The sequence below is a fragment of the Dermacentor variabilis genome, chromosome 8 (assembly GCF_050947875.1).
Source record: "Dermacentor variabilis isolate Ectoservices chromosome 8, ASM5094787v1, whole genome shotgun sequence".
NCBI lineage: Eukaryota > Metazoa > Arthropoda > Arachnida > Ixodida > Ixodidae > Dermacentor > Dermacentor variabilis.
The window spans coordinates 104,613,716-104,635,196 of NC_134575.1; the positions used below are offsets into that span (position 1 = coordinate 104,613,716).

At 47.3% G+C, this 21,481-nt stretch overlaps 1 protein-coding gene across 1 annotated transcript in view; it reads right to left on the reverse strand.

Annotated features, from left to right (window-relative positions):
* Positions 1 to 241: 241 nt before the first annotated feature.
* The window catches only part of LOC142590509 (uncharacterized), a 28,413-nt gene continuing 7,173 nt past the window's right edge, over positions 242 to 21,481 (reverse strand). The window contains exons 4-5 of the mRNA XM_075702690.1: positions 9,796 to 10,002; positions 242 to 2,728 (exon numbers count right to left, since the gene is read on the reverse strand). Coding sequence (XP_075558805.1) covers positions 1,848 to 2,728; positions 9,796 to 9,988 — 1,074 coding nt within the window. The 5' untranslated portion in view covers positions 9,989 to 10,002 and the 3' untranslated portion in view covers positions 242 to 1,847. The remainder of the gene's footprint in view (positions 2,729 to 9,795; positions 10,003 to 21,481) is intronic.

The window sequence follows — 21,481 nt, forward strand, 5'->3', positions numbered from 1 at the left end:
AGATAGAATAGTTGAAATAAAATGTAGGAATGAATGAGGCATGGTAGACTTGACAATTGACTCAAGACTCAAATTACTCATGTGTGTTAGATATAACAAGTTCTTTCTGCATTAATAATGAACTTACAACTGTCATCACTTCTTTTATAATGCCAGATACTGTTCAATAAGATGCTAATATCTCTATATTGCATGCCGTCATTCAAGTATTAAAATACCAGGAACAGACAATGAATACTCATTAAACACAGGCCTTTATTTGGTGCTCTGATGAGACAGACAGTGGAATGCTTACTGAACAATCAATTGCTCTAAAAAAGTACCCATCTGTAAAAAAAGGTGCGAATAGAGTAACATCAAGCACTTCCAAGATGAACCATGTATACCAGAACCTAGTCAGCACTGTCTCTGTGTACCTGTTCCTTTCTATGCGCTTGTTCAGTCGCGCTTACACACTCTATCATGGATTCAAACCAAGTAGCCCGCCAACGTGTTTTAACCAAGAACCTAGAAGAAACAAATACATGAGTGGGTCTAACAGAACAAGTTCATATGTACCAAAAGACAATACCGAAAAAAAACAGTACTTATAGAACTCAGATCATTCAGACATCTGTAGTGTAATAATAACTATTACAATTAACATACATATTCTGTAGGGGCATGCAAATGGCAATTTCTGAGGTCATAACAAATGTTCAATACTTTTGGAAAAATAAAAAGCACAATATTTTTTTCAAATCTTTTAAATTCCTGTTATAACATGAAGGCCTTAAAACATCCTATTTTTAGCAGTCACTAGAATTTAACTTTTAGTTTCAAAAGCAACACGTTTCGTAATAATTGGCCCAGTGGTTATCTCAGAAAAGTGTTGCTGCATTTTACTATTTGAATAGGCAGCATCAGAGTTGGGCCTGAGCTAAACTTTCCTCTTATAAGCACATGGAGACACTTGTGCTACCTGATGCAGTAGAACACCATGCAACATGCTACACATTTGTAGATATATTGTGAGCATTATATTACCCCTTCATCTTCTTCAGCGCGCGAGCTGTGAAATAAACCGTTGAGGCTTAACAGCTGTCTCGCAAATGGTGGAGGCTGCTTTCGATCCCTTAGTCCTCTACGCCTTCGAGTTTCCCTGGAGCTTCGTTCAAGCCACCGCTTGCTCCACCTTTCCGCCAGCATGCCCCAAGAAGATCCTCCAGGAGCGTCTGGCGTCACCGTCTCTGCCCCACCGGCCGTTCCTTCATGGACCAATCAGCACGTGGCAGCGCGATCCCACCATGTTTGCTGGCCTTCGTAGTGACGACGTTGATGACTAGCTGGACAATTATGACCGCGTGAGTGAGTCTAACCGGTGTAATAACATGCACAAGCCTCGCAACATCGCATTCTATCTCACTGACATTACCAGGACTTGGGTTCTCAACCGCGAAAGCACCTTGCCTGACTGGGCGGCATTTAAACACCAGCTTCGGCAGATTTTTGGCGCTCCCAACGTTCGCTCTGAACGTTGCTCTGCGAGAGGTACGGGGATCAATACCCCGCACCTCCACCACTTGCGAAACAGCTGTTAAGCCTCAACGGTTTATTTCGCAGCTCACGTGCTGAAGAAGATGACGCTGGCCATGATGATGAATATATACAGATGAAGAAGACGAAGGGCTAATATAATGCTCACAATATATTTATTTACATTTCATTTTATATACATATATATCTCGGGCTACTGTTCAACATGGTTGTTGACCTACCCTACAGTATCATAGCACTGTGATCTCTTATGTCTGCTTAAGTGATGAGACAGCGTAAAGGACCAGGAGCAGACATAACTATGTGGCCAGTCACCTGCATGAATGCGCTAGTGTGTCTTCAGGGCGTTCTTCAACGAGAATCTCTGAAGGCATAATGGGCATTGAAATAGCTTCTCGCCTCATGTGTCTCTTAAGGTGCCCATTTTGTGAGAAGCTCTGAGAGCATGAAGAGCATTGATACGGCTTCGCGCCTGTATGGGTACGCAGGTGGGCTTTCAGGTGGGCCTGTTGTGAGAAACTCTGAGAGTATGAAGGGCACTGAAATGGCTTTTCACCCGTGTGGGTGCGCAAATGGACTTTCAGGTGGGCCTGTTGTGAGAAGCTCTGAGAGCATGAAGTGCACTCAAATGGCTTCTCACCTGTGTGGGTGCGCAGATGGCACTTTAAGTCATATCTGTTTTTGAAGCCCCGAGAGCATGAAGGGCACTGATATGGCCTCTCACCTGTGCGGGTGAGCAGGTGAACTTTCAGATTAGCCTTGTATGTGAAGCTCTGAGAGCATGAGGGGCACTGATATGGCTTCTCACCTGTGTGGGAGCACAGGCGGGCTTTTAGGTGGGCCTGTTGTGAGAAGCTCTGAGAGCATGAAGGGCACTCAAATGGCCTCTCGCCTGTGTGGGTGCGCAGGTGGTCTTTGAGGTGGCACTTTTGTGTGAAGCTCTGAGGGCATAAAAGGCACTCAAATGGCTTCTCGCCTGTGTGGATGCGCAGGTGAACGTTTAAGCTGTATCTGTTTGACAAGCTCCTATGGCATGAAGGGCACTGAAATGACTTCTCGCCACTACGGATGCTGGCATGTGCTTCCAGATGACACAGTTCATCAGCCTCATAGTCACCTAGGTGACATCGATGGAGGCATCCTTGCTTTGAGTTGTCACATTTGGCAGTTGACGAAATAGAAGGCCTTGATGCTGCACCAATAAAACAAAAGTAAGTAAGAGTTATTATGAAATGCCAAAAAAGAACACAGATGCTAAATTTGATGACAAGCTATCTTTTTTATTTACTATTTGAGAGATCTTCAGGGTGACTTTATCATCATCATCATCAGCCTGGTTACGCCCACTGCAGGGCAAAGGCCTCTCCCATACTTCTCCAACAACCCTGGTCATGTACTAATTGTTGCCATGTCGTCCCTGCAAACTTCTTATCTCATCCGCCCACCTAACTTTCTGCCGCTCCCTACTACGCTTTCCTTCCCTCGGAATCCAGTCCGTAACCCTTAATGACCATCGGTTATCTTCCCTCCTCATTACATGTCCTGCCTATGCCCATTTCTTTTTCTTGATTTCAACTAAGATGTCATTAACTCGCGTTTGTTCCCTCACCCAATCTGCTCTTTTCTTATCCCTTAACGTTACACCTATCATTCTTCTGTCCATAGCTTGTTGCGTCGTCCTCAATTTAAGTAGAACCCTTTTCGTAAGCCTCCAGGTTTCTGCCCCGTAGGTGATTACTGGTAAGACACAGCTATTATACACTTTTCTCTTGAGTGATAATGGCAACCTGCTGTTCATGATCTGAGAATGCCTGCCAAACGCACCCCAGCCTATTCTTATTCTTCTGATTATTTCCGTCTCATGATCCGGTACCGCCATCACTACCTGCCCTAAGTAGATGTATTCCTTTACCACTTCCAATGCCTCGCTACCTATTGAAGTATGAAGTATGATGAAACATAAGAATTTCTAATGGTCCTTTTTAATTTACTGGATATTTCTGCATTTGAATGCTTCATGAACCTGTTTGTGAAGTCACTTATAAAAAGTATATTAAACAAAAGTAAAAAATCATAAGTGACAGAATGTGGAGTGCTTGACAACTCTCTCAGATTCCTTGAGCCTCAAGAAACACTTTGAAAAATGCTTTCACCAAGCTTGCTCTCTTAACCTCAATGAGCACTTCATGCCCGGAGGCCTTATTTGGCAATTGCAAAATTTGTTATCATTCACTGGTACAACAAATTTATTTTACATGACACTTCTTTAGTGGATTTGTTCTTGATTAAACACTGAACTTTGGCAATGTTTTTGTAAGTTGAGATTGCAAGGAGCCAGCTAGGAAATACCATAGTTTTCCCCATATAACCCACCAACACATGCAACCCACATTCTCTTCCAAAATGCTCAGAAAGAAAAAAAATGCAGGCATATAACCCACAAAATAACTGCAAGCAACCCTCTGATGTCTACAAAAAAGTGACCATTTGGGATAAATGACTTGTTCATGTCGTATCTTCAGCCAGCTTTACTGTTTTCTGAGAAGGGAGCTAGGCCATTGAGCACGGCTTATCGTGATCCAAGTTCTACGTTGCCAATGCCATGTGCACTATTCGCAAACTGCTAAACGGAAAATGGTGACCCATGCAGAGGAGGAGAATGACCGTCAATACAGGAAGGAAGAACGGTGCTTCAACACACAGGGTTAGAAAAATGGTGGGGTGGCCCAGGACATAACGAAAGTGTAAGTAGATGAGAAGCTTGCCCTGAAGTGTGGCTTTGCAGCAGTGCACGCTGTGCTGCCACGGAGCTACACTGCAAGTCGAAATTTCGGTAATCCGCACCCCGATCCTAACCTTACTGTAAAATTTTTATGATGTCTGGTGCGAGTTATAGGTGAAAAAGTATGGCAATTTCTTTTGGAGTGCACTCTGCTCCTTGTGCTCTGCCATCATAATATAGTTGCAAATGATTGCTGGAACTGACATGGAATAGTATAAGCAAACCGCCTCTTTTGCAAACTGCAACGCATTTTAACAAATCAGCAGGTGAAGGTATTGTAGTGTTTGCGAAGGGAGGCACCGGGCATCGGCGGTGGCACCGAATAATCAACACACACACACCCACTATGTCCACACCGTGCCCAACTTACCCCTCGGTAGCAGTGAGGTTGCTTATATATATATATATATATATATATATATATATATATATATATAAGCAACCTCACTGCTACCGAGGGGTAAGTTGGGCACGGTGTGGAAATAGTGGGTGTGTGTGTGTTGATTATATATATATATATATATATATATATATATATATATATATATATATATATATATATATATATATATATATATATATATATATATATATATGTTGGGGCGCCTCCTTGGGCAGTCCAAGAGAACAAAGTACTATAATATACAACAGGTATAACAAAACGTAACCTAAACACAGCTGGATAAAAACAAGGGAGGCAAGCGTACATGGTGATGAAAGCGACACTTGGTCTTTTGGAGCAGCATTCGGAGCAGGAAAAATTCCTGTCTTGAGCAAGAAAAGAAGTGCTTTTGAGCCATAACTTACTGCTCCATTGCAAAGAGGAAACAGTATGTAAGCTAGTACTCTCTGGAGCAATACATTCAATATGTATTATGCTAAGATGCCAGTATTTTTTCTCCAAATTATTGTTCCATTTTTTTATTATACAAGATATTATAAACGCCAACTTAATAGTAATTCACTCTTTAAAAAATTGCCGACGATTACTTTACTTCCTAATGTGAAATTTGAGAGCAGCTGTTTAGCTGTTTTGGCTTTTCGATATATTGAGGCAAAGAATTCGAGCAAGACATGTCTGTACAGTTACAGACAACTTTTTATTCTTCACACCCCATATTCCTTCTTCAAGAAACACTCCACTCCAAGTTTTTGATTTTCATGAAGGAAGCTTTGTGGTTGGAGAAATAGATGGATATATGCTCGACTTGCTGCACCAACGCCTGGGCATAGCGCACCTCTGGATTCTGGCGCTGGGCCTCTGCTCAGGCAGTTCGTTTAGCAGCAGCAGCAGATGAAGGACTTCCAACGGTTGCCTCGCTCAAGGCTCAGAAAGAACTAGCTGAAAATAAACTATTTATAAAACCAGATGGATTATAATATAAACCGTCTGAGCCTCGGAGAATCCGTCTCGTGCGGAACATTTCGCACCAGCCGCTGCAAACGGAGCGTAGCTTGGCGCAACTGCCTCGCTTATTGGCAGGTCACGGAAGGCAGCGTGTAGGCGCATAGGAACGTTGCGCAGCGAAGAGATGGCAGCGACTGACTGATGTCGTTGACGCAGCTAGCGAGTCAACTGAAGGTGCCTCTGCGTTTCGGCTTGGGAAGCGTGCACTTTGATTCACTGATAGCAAGCCGGCGCTTTGGCAACCGAAGAACACTGCACGCTCTCATGCAGTCGCTGCCACAGGGGAAAGAGGGGGGGGGAGGGGTACATGCAGTGGCGGACGGCAGAAGCTATGCGTTTCGGCTTGGGAAATGTGAAAGATTGAGGTGCGCGGTACTGTAAAGAATTTCCTTTTTTTAGGTCATGGCAAACGGGTGCGCGTTACAATCAGAAGCGGTTATTCCCCCCTTTTTTTTGGTCACAGAAAACGGCATGTTATAATCGACGGCGCGATAGAATTGAGTAAATAATGTAAATGTGTCTTCTGACACTAACTGCTGGAGCAATGACTGTATCCTAGCACGATAACTTTCAACAGCCGACTCGGCCATGGTAGCACTTTCACCGTACATCTTCTTAAAGCCTAAGTTGCTACTCTTCTTGAAGGGCCCCCCACCAGGCCACATAGAAAATTTTGGTTATACGCTGGAAGTTGTTACATGCCCTCCAGGGAGCATTCTGCCGCAAGAATTTTTCAGATTGGTTCATTAATAGCCGAGATAGAAATATTTCAGTGCCGCGAACCTACAATTTCAGGAGGCAAGGGCCACTGCCAAGAGAGACACTCTCTCTACTTGCCCCTTCTAGCCTCCACAAGTGGAATTCCTTCCCTGCGTTCTCCCATGCTGGAGCTCAAGGATCGCGTAACGCAAACGTCACAGGCGCATTTTCCCCCTTTCTTTCTTGCTGCGCAGCGCACTTCCGCTGATGGCATCGTGCGCGAGCTGTTGAGTTTGTCTCATTTCATGCACCCCACAATTTTGTGTGCTATGCACAAGAACACCTGACCAGTGGTACAAGTCAGTGCTATGCGAATATTGAGGCAGACAGAAGCAGCTCACAGAACATGCTTGCATTCTGGAACACAGTAGATAATGACAAAATTTCGCTCTCTGCACGTGCGACAGCACGACGTGGGAACAAGCAGACAAAACGGAAGTACATTTCACTTGCTACATACAAAGTAAAAGAAGAACATGCAGACGTTCAGTATGACTATGTTATTATTTCTCTTAACTTTAATTCGTCTATTGAAGCAAGAGATTACACAAGTAACAAATGCTGCCTTGAATAATTCTGGAAGTCACGTGTCCTACGGGCAAAATCACAGCAGTGCGATGCACATAGACGCACTTTTGCGATATACGCACTTGGTGAGGGGCCACACTTGGTGAGGGGCCCTTTAAGATTTTGGACCCAGCCATCAGTAAGTTGAAAACCCTCAATGTTCACCTGAAGCACCACGGTTTCTGCCTTTTGATTTAAAGCATCACTGGACACCAGCACTTGCACGGCAATCATCGCTTTCAGCCACATCAGGATAGCTTCAAGTTTTGGGTGGGCACCTTGGCTGACATTCTTCTGTCGGGATCAAGATGATTTCTAGGCAGCTTCAAAATTCCTTCACCTGGTTGTTTATGTAGTCTGATATTGTCTGCTTCGAGATTTCTAATTATTTCGCAACGCCCGATTGCAACAGGTCACTTTGCACTTTCCTGATAATGGTGGCCTTCTTTTTCGTTGTGAATCTGCTACAATTTTCTCTCTTTGAAACCTTTGTCGACTTGGAAGCGGACGACAAAGGCGGTGTCAGTACCACTGGTAGCAGGTGGCAATGAAACGATAGAAGAAGATTGGTTGTTGAAGTGCTAAGCCTAGCATCATGGTATGCAGCTGAAGAAAACCACAATGCACACGAGAGGCGGTACATACATTATCCCTGACCATACGTGACTGACGTGTGCCGACCGCAATGAAAGCGCAAAGGCTCGCGGAAGAGTGCAGCAAGTGGGGCCTGCTATTAAGACTGTATTGGAAATGGAAGCTCTTAATTGGCAGGCGGGATGTGTACAACGCTGGTTCGAGGCTGCAGGAAAACAAAATGACGGCAATGTTATTTTTAACTTGCGATCGTGAAAAAAATTTAGAAAAATTAAACGAGAATTGTTTCAAACATGAAAAATTTCGTTCGTTGTTATACATAAGTATATGCAGCATAGTGACTGTACCATGGCAGAGTCCAAATATTTGGGCAGGCCCAGAAAATCGGGTGTCCAAAAAGAACTGTTCGGCGATTGTATCATTATTATGCTGTGAAAAGAACATATTCGAATTCCACTTTGTACCAGTAAACATTTTGTAAACCATTTTGCTAATCTTACGCTACAACTGCATGCGCCTACCCGCCGTGGTTGCTCAGTGGCTATGGTGTTGGGCTGCTGAGCACGAGGTCGCGGGATCGAATCCCGGCCACAGCGGCCGCATTTCGATGGGGGCGAAATGCGAAAACACCCGTGTGCTTAGATTTAGGTGCACGTTAAAGAACCCCAGGAGGTCAAAATTTCCGGAGTCCTCCACTACGGCGTGCCTCATAATCAGAAAGTGGTTTTGGCACGTAAAACCCCAAATATTATTATTAACTGCATGCGCCTGAATTACCAAGGGAAGGTTAGGCCTCGGCCAGATGTCACAAGATATCTTTAGCACAATCGTCCTGTGTTTGCCACATTGTATACTGTGAAACAAAATAAAATTTGCTTGTTTCAAGCTGATAAAATGGAGAAAGCGTCATCATTTTTGCCATTATTGTGGCAAACACATTAACTCTGCAAACTTTGTCTAAACACGTGTTAATACTGCTAGGTGTGCAAAAATAACATGTCAGGGGTTGAATATATAACTGCATTTGAAAACAATGTGGTAAGATGGGTGGAAGCACAAAGCAAGATTGTGGCAGTGCGCTGTATGGTTTCTATGAATAGAAAGTAAACCGAGCAACTGTCGATCTTCACTACGTATAAGCTTTGTTGTGCAATGGCTACACTGTTGGCAATGAACATGTAGAGATTCTGGCGGAATTCTTTTCTGAGCACCGTGCACAATATCTCCTGACGACAGCACAATCAATTCAATGCAAAAGCAATTGAATTGCTGACTAGTGTCTCATTTCTCAAAGGAAAACGACTTCACTTTTCGCACCAGCACAGGTAGATGAGCTTGTAGCACATTGTAACATGAGTGCTGAGGAAGAATACCTCTCCGCTGGGACAAACTGGTGGGACAGAAGAGGTCCCATCAACCACTGGAGCCTGCAGACACGGCACAAAAAACCTGAAGCTGCTCTCAATGGGAGAGGACCAAAACGAACATATCGCCGACAGTCACCTCAAGACGCCTACAGGTTGACTCTAGTGATTGCTGGCGTGCACCTCAGGTGCTCAGTGCATGTTGCTCATTGCCTAATGACAGCGCTGCGCATGCCTAGTCCTGCTTAGTCATCATCGATGATGTGCCCTGGGATGTCATGACTCAAAGCTGTCCCTGGAAAAGAATCCTGACAGTTCCCGTGTGGTTTCTGCCTCCCTCAATGAAAGAGCATATTAATAAACCGAAGCATGTTTTATAGTTGACTGCATTCAAGAATTTTGTGTCAATTTTATTCACCCTAAACACAGGGGTCAACAGCCATGTCACATTGATCTATGTTCACGTTCTTACACTAATACACCAATCTAGACATAAATAAAAGATTTAATGGGTGTAACGTTATTGTAGGGCAATGTAAGGGCTACAACAAAACCAGGACAAGAGAGCTCTGGATTAAGCTCTGCCATCTAAGGTGCTTCATGTGCTCAGTAGAGCATTATTTTTGCATTTTGCTCCAATCTGTATGCAGACAAGGATCACAAGCCTGATAATTTGTCGTCGGCAGCAATGTCATACACACTTGAACAAGTTGTACCAAGCTAGGCAGACTTAGCCATTTACAACACTCACACATGTAAGCAAATGTAAGAGAAGTGCAGGTCACCTGAGGTGGAGCTTAACTCATCCACAGTCTCCGTAGTCTGCACGCTCCTAGACTCGCTCCCTGCTTTGAACGAGCATCCGACAAACTTGTCAGCCAGAGGCAAGCTGCACTGCGTGCCAACCTCGACCTGACCGACGACCTTGGAAGGGCTGTGGCATGCCGTTTTGGTCGCGATGCTTTCAGCTAGGCTCATCACATTTGTGAGGCCTGCAAAAAATAATTGGGGTTATTGCAGTCCTGTTACAGCATCAAGAACACAAGGTAAATAAAGCAACAGAATAAATGAAGGGGCACTTTACTACACATAGCCAAGGAACACAAAACATCCCTTTTGGTTCAGTATTCCTAAAGGGCTACAAAAGGACAATCCACACTGAATATATGAAAGCAGGGCAACCTCTTTTTTGTGGAAGGCTTACGATAGCAAAGTGTATCTCAGACACTTTTTCAACTGATACATATTGTCACGAGAGGAAAAGCCAGCCAGTCAGTTCTAAGCGAACAGCCGTTTACAGTTCGTGTTTGCAGCAGCTACCACGCACACTTCTTCTTCCTCGACCTCTAGCGTAACTAGTGCGTGCCACTACCCCTCCCTCCAAAAAAAAGAAGAAATAAATAAATAAAGTTGGGGAGATGTTAAATGCCACAAGGAAAAATAAAAGAAATGAGAAAGACAACGGACGAGACGACAGGGGCCGCATCACAAAGTTTGTGGATGGGAGTCAGCGCGAAAGGTAAGGCTTCATCCTGGTAACATGAACAATGTCAGAGGAACGTGGTCTACGGGAGTGGTGCGAAGTGTCGGCTGGAATAACTTCGTAGTTGACAGGACTTAGACGACGCAAAACTAGGTAGGGTCCAAAGTATCGGCGCAATAATTTTTCTGACCGGCCTCGTTGACGTATAGGGGTCCAAACCCATACAAGATCTCCGGGGTTGTATGTGACGTCTCGATGGCACATGTTGTATCGACGAGCATCTTGACTTTGTCGGGATAGAATTCGTTGCCGCGCAAGGTGCCGCGCTGCTTCGGCACGCTGAACAAAGGCGTCTGTATCTGGTGCGGTAGGTTGAGACGAAGTTGGCAGGAGCATCACGTCGAGCATAGTGGTGACGTCGCGTCCGTAGACCAGACGAAAAGGAGGAAACCCCGTGGTTTCTTGTAAGGCAGTGTTGTACGCGAATGTCACATACGGGAGCAGTTCGTCCCAATTTTTATGATCCGTGGCAACATACATGGAAAGCATATCAGCAATCGTTTTGTTGAGACGCTCTGTTAAACCGTTAGTCTGCGGGTGATACGCAGTTGCCGTACGGTGCGTTGTTCCGCTCAGCTGCAGAATGTCTCGGACCAACTGGGCAGTGAAGGCCGTCCCACGGTCTGTGATGACGACAGCGGGAGCACCATGTCGAAGGACGATATTTTTGATAAAGAAGTTAGCAACATCTGAAGCAGTAGCTCGCTGAACGGCTTGTGTTTCGCAGTATCGAGTGAGGTAATCGGTGGCGACGACGATCCAGCGGTTATCAGCCGAAGACTTGGGAAATGGGCCAAGTAAATCCATCCCGACTTGTTCAAAAGGTGAGCAAGGAGGTCGGACAGGCTGAAGCAGACCGGCTGGTTTTAGTGGTGGAACTTTGCGGCGCTGGCAATCTCGACAACTTCTGACGTACTGCTTCACGGTTTTTGTGAGTTTTCGCCAATAGTACTTCTGCTTGATCCTCGCGAGAGTACGCGTGAAACCAAGATGCCCGGACGTTGGTTCGTCATGGCATGCACGTAGAACGTCGTCGCGGAGAGTAGCGGGAACAACGAGCAGGAAAACGGCTGCCGTAGGGTGAAAGTTCCGCTTGTATAGGATGTCGCCACGTAGGCAGAAAGAGGACAAGTGGCGCGCGAACAGCCGTGGGGGTTGTGGGCGGCGTCCTTCAAGGTATTCAATCAAGGGCTGGAGCTCGGAATCTTGGCGTTGCTGTTGAGCAAGGTTTAAAGACGGAAGAGTGCAAAGAAAACCAGAATCGTCGTCAGTATCTAGTGGTGCGGGTTCGACGGGGGCGCGGGAGAGACAGTCGGCGTCAGTGTGTTTCTGGCCAGACTTATAGACGATGGTCACATCAAATTCCTGTAACCGAAGGCTCCATCGTGCGAGACGGCCTGAAGGATCTTTGAGATTCGCCAGCCAGCAGAGAGAGTGGTGGTCGCTGACGACACGGAAGGGGCGTCCGTACAGGTATGGGCGGAACTTCTGGATAGCCCATATGACTGCCAGACATTCTTTTTCAGTTGCTGAGTAGTTTTTTTCAGCAGCGGACAAGGTTCGGCTGGCATACGCAATAACGCGCTCAACACCAGCTTGAAACTGAACGAGTGTCGCTCCGATACCAACGTTACTAGCATCAGTATGCACTTCTGTGTCAGCCTCGGTGTCAAAGTGACCAAGGATCGGTGGTGTCTGTAGACGTCGCTGAAGGTCGTGGAAGGCGTCGGATTGTGCTGGGCCCCAAACAAATGTGACGTCGTTCTTGATGAGTCGTTGCAAAGGTTCGGCAATTTCACAAAAATTGGGTACAAAACGGCGGTAATACGCGCAAAGCCCTAAAAATCGGCGGACATCGTGTTTTGTCTTCGGTATCGGGAACAGAGCAACTGCCAGGGCTTTGTCAGGGTCAGGGCGCACACCGGTGCTGCTGACAATATGACCTAGAAATTTGAGCTCCTCGTAGCCAAAGTGACATTTTTCGGGCTTCAGGGAGAGGCCGGCGGTGCGGATAGCTTGAAGAACCGCCTCAAGCCGCTGGATGTGTTGTTCAAACGTGGTGGAAAAAACAACTACATCGTCTAAGTAGACTAAACACGAGTTCCACTTGAGGTCAGATAAAACTGTGTCCATCATGCGTTGAAATGTGGCCGGAGCGGAACACAATCCAAAAGGGAGGACCTTAAATTGATAGAGACCGTCGGGTGTTATAAACGCCGTTTTTTCCTGGTCCCGTTCGTCAACTTCAATTTGCCAGTACCCACTACGTAGATCCATTGAAGAAAAGTAACGGGCATGTCGCAGGCGATCCAAGGAGTCGTCAATTCGAGGAAGTGGGTAAACGTCTTTTTTCGTGACCTTGTTCAGTTTGCGATAATCGACACAGAATCTTAGTGAACCGTCTTTCTTTTTAACTAATACAACAGGTGAAGCCCAAGGACTTGTCGATGGTTGAATGACATCTTCGTCGAGCATTTGTTTCACTTGATGACGAATAGCATCCTGTTCTCTTTGCGACACGCGATAAGCGTGTTGGCGAACAGGTTGGACGGTCGGTTCAGTGATTATTCTGTGTTTGATTAGAGAAGTCTGTTTGACCTTCGACGTGGTGGCGAAACAGTCGCTAAATGACGATAGCAGAGTAAGGAGCCTCTCCTTCTCGTCTTGGTCGAGCTGTGGGTTGACGTTGATGTGACTGGTCAAGTCCACATCGCTGGGTTCCGGAATCGAGATTGTCGTTACCGAAGCACAGGCGTTGGACTCGGCCACCGTTTCAAAGTAGGCCATGGTGGTATGCCTCGCAAAGTGTTTGTATTCGCCACTGAAGTTCGTAACTAGAATCGTGGTTTGCCTATGTTGGAGCTCTACGAGACCTCGTGCGACGCCGACTTCGCGATCCAGCAATATGGTGAGGTTACCTTCGGCGATGCCTATTCCTAGTTGTTCTTGAGAGCATTCAACGAGGACGAAGATGCTGCTTCGAGGCGGTAACGTCACGCAGTCATCGACCACGCGTAAAGCCGCGCGGTGATGTTCATCCGCCACATTCGAATCCGAAGAAACATAGTTAGAAAAAGTCACGAACAAGTCACGAAGGTTAATGATCGCCCCATATTCCTGGAGAAAATCCATGCCCAGTATAACTAGCCGAGAACACTTGGGCAGCACAAGGAAAGACGCTACGAAAGTCGAAGTAGAAATTGCAAGTCTGGCGGTGCATCGTCCAATGGGTGACACGAGGTGTCCTCCGGCCGTAATCAGATGTGGGCCGTCCCACGCTGTCAGCACCTTGCGTAGCCGAGTCGCCAGTGAGGCACTCATAACCGAGTAGTCAGCTCCCGTATCTACAAGTGCAGTTACTGGATAACCGTCGATTGAAGCAGTAACAGCAGCAGAAGTTTTTTTTGCAGTTGCGAATGAAGGCGTCAGTGGTACGTCGCGAGGGGATGGCGTCGGCGGAGGATATTTGACGGTTCGCATGACAGCGGCCTCACCCCCGGAGGTCGCCGTTTTCAGTTTCCCCGGCGCGGGCTTCCACCGTTGACTCCAGCGGAATCAAAAGCGGGTCGAGCACGGTTCGGTGACGCGTACCGACGAGGTGAAGGCGACCGTGACTGTCTTCGCTGTTGGGCAGGAGGAAGCCGGTTACTTTCTAAGTATTGCTCGATTTCGTGCGGGCGTTCGCCATAGCGCGGGCAACGGGCGTCCGGATGGTATCCCCGCAGACCAATCCGTCGGTACTGGCAATCGCGATACATGTGACCAGCCTCCCCGCAGTGATAGCACAACGGACTGTTGTCGGGGGCGCGCCATACTGTAGATTTGCGCGGACCAGGATGAAAGGGTGCTGGCGGATTCGTGCGGTGGATTGGACTTTGGGAGCGTCGAGAAATCCCAGCAGGCGGCTGCGAAAAACGGCCCGTCGACGGCGCGCAAGCCCGAAGAGCATCCGCGTACGAGAACGTGGGAGGTTCGGGTCGTGTTGGTGGCGAGGGATGAACCACTTTGCCGATTTCTTCTCGAATGACATCCGTAAGAACCGCGGCACTAGGAGGTGTCGAAGCCGATGCATAGGACTTTTGCAGTTCTTCTCGAACAATTTGTCGTATTAGCTCGGTAAGTGACTCCCTGTCATCATTTGCAGGTACGAGAGAGCATGCAGCAGTCATGGTGGTCTGGCGTTCATACTGCGAGAGCCGCTGCCGAAGCATACGTTCCATGACTGTGGCCTCACGAACGAACTGAGAGACTGTTGCAGGAGGATTACGCACGAGGCCCGCGAAAAGCTGTTCCTTTACGCCTCGCATTAACAGACGCACCTTCTTGTCTTCTGGCATTAGTGGGTCCGCCCGACGGAACAATCGCGTCATGTCTTCGACGAACATGGCGACGGTTTCGTTTGGCATTTGGAACCTCGAAGACAGTGCCTGTTCGGCTCTTTCTTTCCTTTCGGGAGTGCAGAAGGCTTCGCATAGCAGTCGGTAAAACTCCTGCCAGCTGGTAAATGAGGCTTCGTGGTTCTCGTACCATACTCTCGCCGCGTCTAAAAGGGAAAAGTAGACGTTCTTCAACTTACGGCGATCGTCCCAGTCGTTAAAGGCGGCGACCCGGTCGAAATGGTCCAACCAGTCTTCAACGTCCTCAAAGGCGTCGCCATGGAACGGGTTAGGCGTGCGAGGCGCGTTGAGAATGCATGGTACGGGAGCAGTTGGGATCACCTCGGTTTGGCTTGCGGTAGTTGTTGACATCTTCCTCACGGAGCTTGCCAGGGGACTGTATTGCGGTGGAAGACCTTGGAGGCGACGGCTGCTTCGATAGATTTCTGCCGTCCCCGAGGTAGTGGCGTCGGTAGCTTCTGGTTCAGGACGCGTAGGCATACGATGGATGCGTACCCAGCACCTCCACCAGTTTGTCACGAGAGGAAAAGCCAGCCAGTCAGTTCTAAGCGAACAGCCGTTTACAGTTCGTGTTTGCAGCAGCTACCACGCACACTTCTTCTTCCTCGACCTCTAGCGTAACTAGTGCGTGCCAATATTAAAGCTATTGGTGTAGTCCAACTAATGAAAAGTGATTGCAACATTCTGAGGTCATCGCCATCAGCCTATTTAGTGTAGACTGTAAGATCTCCAATCTCCCTATCTCTTGTGCCAGCCGATACCATCCTGTGCTTGCAAATTTTCGATTTTCTCACACTAGCTGTCTGCTGTCTACGATTGCACATCAGTTCCACTGGTACCAATTCAGTAACCCTGATAGGGCATTGGTTACCTGCCGTTCACATTAACAGCTCACTCAAACACGCTGCACTACGTGGACCACCTGGATGCCTTGGACAGCAAGCTTCATGTAAAGTCTGCAAGGCTGACAGACATCGGGTTTCCTCGTGCAAGCCAGTGAGAAGTATGTGGCGAGATGCTTGTGGGGATTTTGCCTCAGCATTTCTCCTGGATTTCTTAAGCCGACAGGCTGTCGCGGCAACCTTCTCACATTTCTTTAAAAGGCCCATTTTGAGGCCGCCGGAGCGATGCCTCGGCGGACCTCGCATATCGCTTGAAACCGTGACCCCTCTTTGCAGTTGCTATAGCAGTGCCATTCTTTAACGCCGACAGCCACGACTTGTTACATGTGATCTGAGCACCCAGGAAGCAACTAAATGAGGGAACACAATCAGCAGCTAGATGAAGGAAGGTGGTGGGGAGGGGCACTGGCCTACCCACCATTCCCGTTTTGATTTTTTCACGCAACCCGGTTATAACAATTATCGGTTATAACAATGGAATTTTTGTGGCACTTGAATATTGTTATAACTGGGTTCGACTCTATTCTAATGTGAATGAAACGACATGCTTACTTTCATTTTTGCGTGTTATTAGGACATGACAGCAGGTTTATGGTTTTCATTGATGTAATTTGTTCCTAGCCTTTTTTATAAGCATTCAGTTGTCTTTTGACAATGTCATGCAATGAGTTTTGAAGTTTTGAGCATTAAATTCCCTTGGCGGATTTTCAAGGAGTTAAAATTTTCTCAGGATTAGTAGGTGTTAAAAAATGCATGGTAAAGAGGGGTATGCTCCAAATTCCTGCTGGTAGTTTTTTTTTAATCAGCTTTAGCATTGCCGAGGTGGTCTGATGTTGTGGTTGCCACAACCACGGTGGCTGCAGCTCAGGGTGGGCAGGCTCCTAAGCTCACCGTTCCCAAGAAGAGTGTGAAAGCATGCCTCAGCAAGTACAGTGGACTCTCGTTAAGCGGAGCCTCAAGGGACCGGGAAAATATGTTCCGTTTATCAGGAGTTTCGTACAGAGAGAGAAGGTTCAGGATTTCGCAATCCGTTCCAGACTGCTTGGTCCCGACGAGGCAGGCGTGCGCGCAATTGGCAGTCTCCGCTGAAGCGGATATCAGATGCAAAATCTAGGTATTAAAGAGGACGGTACGCTATGGGCACAAACTTTATTGCACAAAAGCGGTAAGCAATGAACTTTTTTTTCAGAGCACTACTAAAATTTAAAAAGAAAAATCTCAATAGTCCACTTATTCCGCGGAAATCAGTGGGAACTGCGATTTATTGGCTTGTGAAAAAGGACTTTATGTTTGCTTGTTTGAGCTCTCGCAACCGTTTTCTTTGAATGGCACCACTCATACTAGACAGGCATACTAGAAGTAGTGGGAAGACAGTGATCCGTACCGCGATGGGGCTCTGCGTGAACGTCAAGTTGCGGTTTCGAGTCTATTTTCGGTTCCGTTTATACGGTGGTCTGAGAATTCAAGTTCCAATTAACGGGATTTTTTTTTACATTGCCTTAATACAAAACCAACCAACTGCGAGGCGTTTGTTCCGTTTAAGCGTTGATTCCGTTTAACCAATATCCGTTTGTCGAGATTCTACTGTATATATTTTTTAATGATATACACTAAAAACCTTTCTGTTTGAAGGAACATGAGTGGGACATGAAGACAGTAGGTAGCTTCGACGTGTCAAATACATTTTGGTACTGTGTTATTTTGCAACAAGGCGATGCTATGAATTAATGCGAAAAACGTGAAAAAGAACTAAACAAGGCATATTTGATTCAAGAACGAAGAAAGTTTATTATGTAAACAGAAAACACTCAAAGTATGTACTGGAAGGATACGTAGGGACAGAAAAGGGTGAGCTAACAGCTAGGTAAAGCAACAGTTGTTTTAAGACTAGATGTATATTCCGGCTTCCACTAAATCTCCCTCTCCCCGACATGCCAAGCGCTGATGACATTCATAGCACCAACTGGATGCTTGCGCTTTGCAAGACTCCCATTCGATCGGCATAATATCAGCACCGAAATACTTCGGGAAGCACACGTCCAAAATCCTGAGCGGACTAACAGGAGTCGTCAACCTCATGGACGACATTCTTGTCTTTAGCCAGAATGAAGGCCGCACAACAGAAATGTTGACACGATGCTCAAGCAACTGTCTCCTTAAAGAACAACGCCAAGGTACGAGTGCCACTAAGACATACCCAAGACAAAAATTAAGATTGCCTACCATTTTTATTAAGCACTTTGAAGCCTGTCACTGGCATCGCCTCGGTGGTGTGGCACGCTCAGCATGTACATGCAAACAATGATCACATCATGGCTGCTTGAAAACTCGAAAAAAAAAGGCCGAATGGTGATTGGAAGATGAAACTAGTGAGACTTGCTGAACTGCTAAGACTTCCCACCTGGGCAACTGATTATAATGACAATAGCCAAGTACTGCTTGCTTAGTTCGAACAAACGTGCTGACAAGAGTGTGACAATGTGACAAGAATGCACACACTCACGATTTAGGACACGTTTGTTGCTGGACCCAACCTTCCCAGCTCTTCAGTATGTGCTGTCTACCTGCAATATCGCTGGAGTAGTGCTGATTAACGATTCTATCCTATGCAGCAGCAGTTCTTAAATAGGGGTTCACAAAAGCATATTTAGGGTCCACAAAGCCCTTCCACGCAAGTCGAATCAAAGAGTACAGTGTGCGATGCATCACACCATTCGCAGGGCCATGCAAGGTGGTGCTTGCCACTATGCTAATAAATCAGAGGAAGGCATATCATCGCTTCTATTAAATATATTGTTACGTGTAGAAAGATACAGACGGAAGAGGCTATTTAAAAGCTATTTACACTGGACTGGAGCCAGAGCGCCAGGCCGACAAGGGCACAGCCCCACTTCGTCGTCGTTCTCGCGGCGGCTCGTCTCTCGGGTATCTACCGATAATATCGTAATACTACCCCCCGGCGGCAAAAGTGCCGTCACAGTGCTTCTAAATATCCAAGGCACGTGAAGAGTTGTAGGGCTTGAGTCGGGTGACGTGGACAATGTCACTGGTTGTCACACCGGAGGACTGGGCGTGGCTAGAACAATTTCATAGGTGGCATCGGTCACTTGGCGGAGCACGCGATATGGGCCGGTATAACAGGAAAGCAGTTTCTCACAAAGGCCAGCTTTACGCGATGGTGACCAAAGCAACACGAAGGTGCCGGGCGCAAAATGGAAATCACGGTGACGGAGGTCGTAGCGTCGCTTCTCTTTGTCTTGAGAGACTTGTAGACAAACGCGCGCAAGTTGACGAGCATCGTCAGCACGGGCGATTGCATCACGAGCATAAGCGCTAGTTGAAGCTGTGGTGGACGGAAGCACGGTGTATAGTAGTAGCGTCGGTTCGCGGCCATAAAACGGGGGAAAGCAGGCAGTTTCGAGACGGGAAGAGTTGTATGCAAAGGTAATGTAGGGTAGAGCCAGGTCGCAGTCATGGTGGTCGTCTGAAATGTATTTGGATAGCATGTCTGTAAGGGTGCGGTTCAAACGCTCAGTGAGGCCGTTCGTTTGCGGGTAGTAGGAGGTAGTAAATTTATGCTGAATAGAGCAGGCCCGCATGATGTCGTCAATGACTTTCGCCAAAAACGTACGGCCACGGTCTGGTAGCAATTGACGCGGAGCACCATGCATCAAAATGATATGTAGAAGGAAGTCCGCAACGTCAGTTGCGCAACTGGTTGGAAGAGCGCGAGTTACGGCATAGCGGGTCGCGTAGTCAGCCGCAACTGCAACCCACTTGTTTCCTGATGTAGATTCCGGAAATGGGCCGAGAAGGTCTAAGCCAACACGATGGAAGGGCTCGGCAGGGATGTCGAGCGGCTGCAGGTAACCAGCGGGGAGCTAGGAAGGCTTCTTGCGTCGTTGGCAAAGTTCACAAGCGGCGACGTAACGTCGTATGGAACGGGCAAGGCCCGGCCAGAAAAAACGGCGACGTACACGGTCATAGGTTCGAGATACGACGAGGTGTCCTGCCGTTGGTGCGTCATGGAGCTCTTCTAGAACGGTTGAGCGGAGGTGTTTAGGTACTACAAGTAGAACTCAGAGCCGTCCGGATGAAGGTTACGATGGTACAGAGTACCGTCGCGGAGGACGAAGAGGAGTAGAGTGGCATCGGCCGGAGAGTGTTCAAAACGGTCCATGAGTCCTCTGATGTTGGCGTCACGACGTTGCTCGTCGGCGAAATGAAGCAGCTGTGACGCAGAGAATACACAAGCAGCACTGGTAATATTGGAGGAGTCAAGGTCGTCAACAGGGTAACGCGACAGGCTGTCAGCGTCTTGGTGCAGGCGGCCAGACTTGTAGACCACAGAATACGAAAATTCTTGTAGTCTCAAAGCTCATCGACCAAGCTGGCCTGTAGGATCTTTTAGGGATGAGAGCCAGCAGAGAGCATGATGGTCAGTGACTACGGAAAAAGGGCGACCGTAGAGGTAAGGACGGAACTTCGCAACCGCCCAGACTACAGCAAGGCATTCTCGTTCCGTAATGGAATAGTTGCGCTCCGATGGTGTGAAGAGGCGGCTAGCATAAGCAATAACGCGATCCTGGCCACGCTGACGCTGGGCTAAGACGGCACATACGCCATGACCGCTGGCGTCTGTACGCAATTCTGTAGCGGCATCAGGGTCGAAGTGGGCGAGAATGGGTGGTGAGGAGAGAAGAGTGACGAGACGAGAGAAGGCGGTGGCTTCTGCAGTACCCCACGAGAATTATACGCCTTTCTTCAAAAGATTAGTGAGGGGTCTAGCAATTGCAGCAAAATCTTAAACAAAACGACGAAAGTACGAGCATAGCCCGACAAAACTTCGAACGTCTGCGGCTGTCTTCGGAACCGGAAAGTCTCGGACAGCGAGAGTTTTGTCGGGATCAGGCTGTACTCCGGAAGCATCAACGAGGTGGCCCAGAACAGTAATTTGGTGGTGGCCGAAACGACATTTCGACGAGTTAAGTTGCAGCTTCGCCTTTCGAAATACATCAAGTATAGCTGTTAGACGCTCAAGGTGAGTGTCGAACGTGGGCGAGAAGACGATGACGTCGTCGAGGTTACAGAGACATGTGGACCATTTGAAACCACGGAGCAGAGTCCATCATACGCTCAAAGGTGGCAAGGGCGTTGCATAATCCAAACGGCATTATTTTAAATTGGTATAGGTCATCAGGTGTGATGAACGCGGTTTTTTCTCTGTCCATATCGTCAACAGCAATCTGCCAGTATCCAGAACGAAGATCGATAGAAGAGAAATAGCTGGAACCGTGGAGGCAGTCAAGGGCATCGTCTATATGTGGGAGCGGGTAGACGTCTTTCTTAGTAATGTTCAGATGGCGGTAGTCTACACAGAAGTGCCACGTAGCATCCTTCTTCTTAACCAACATTACAGGTGACGCCCAGGGACTCGAAGAAGGCTCAATGATGTTTTTGTCTAGTATTTTGTTGACTTCACTTTGAATTACTCGGCGTTCCGACGCAGAAACTCGATACGGTCGTCGGTGAATAGGAGTAGCATCGCCAGTAAGAATCCGATGCTTGACCGCGAGCGTCTGGCCTAAAGGGCGATCGTCGAAGCCGAAAATATCTCTGTAGGACGATA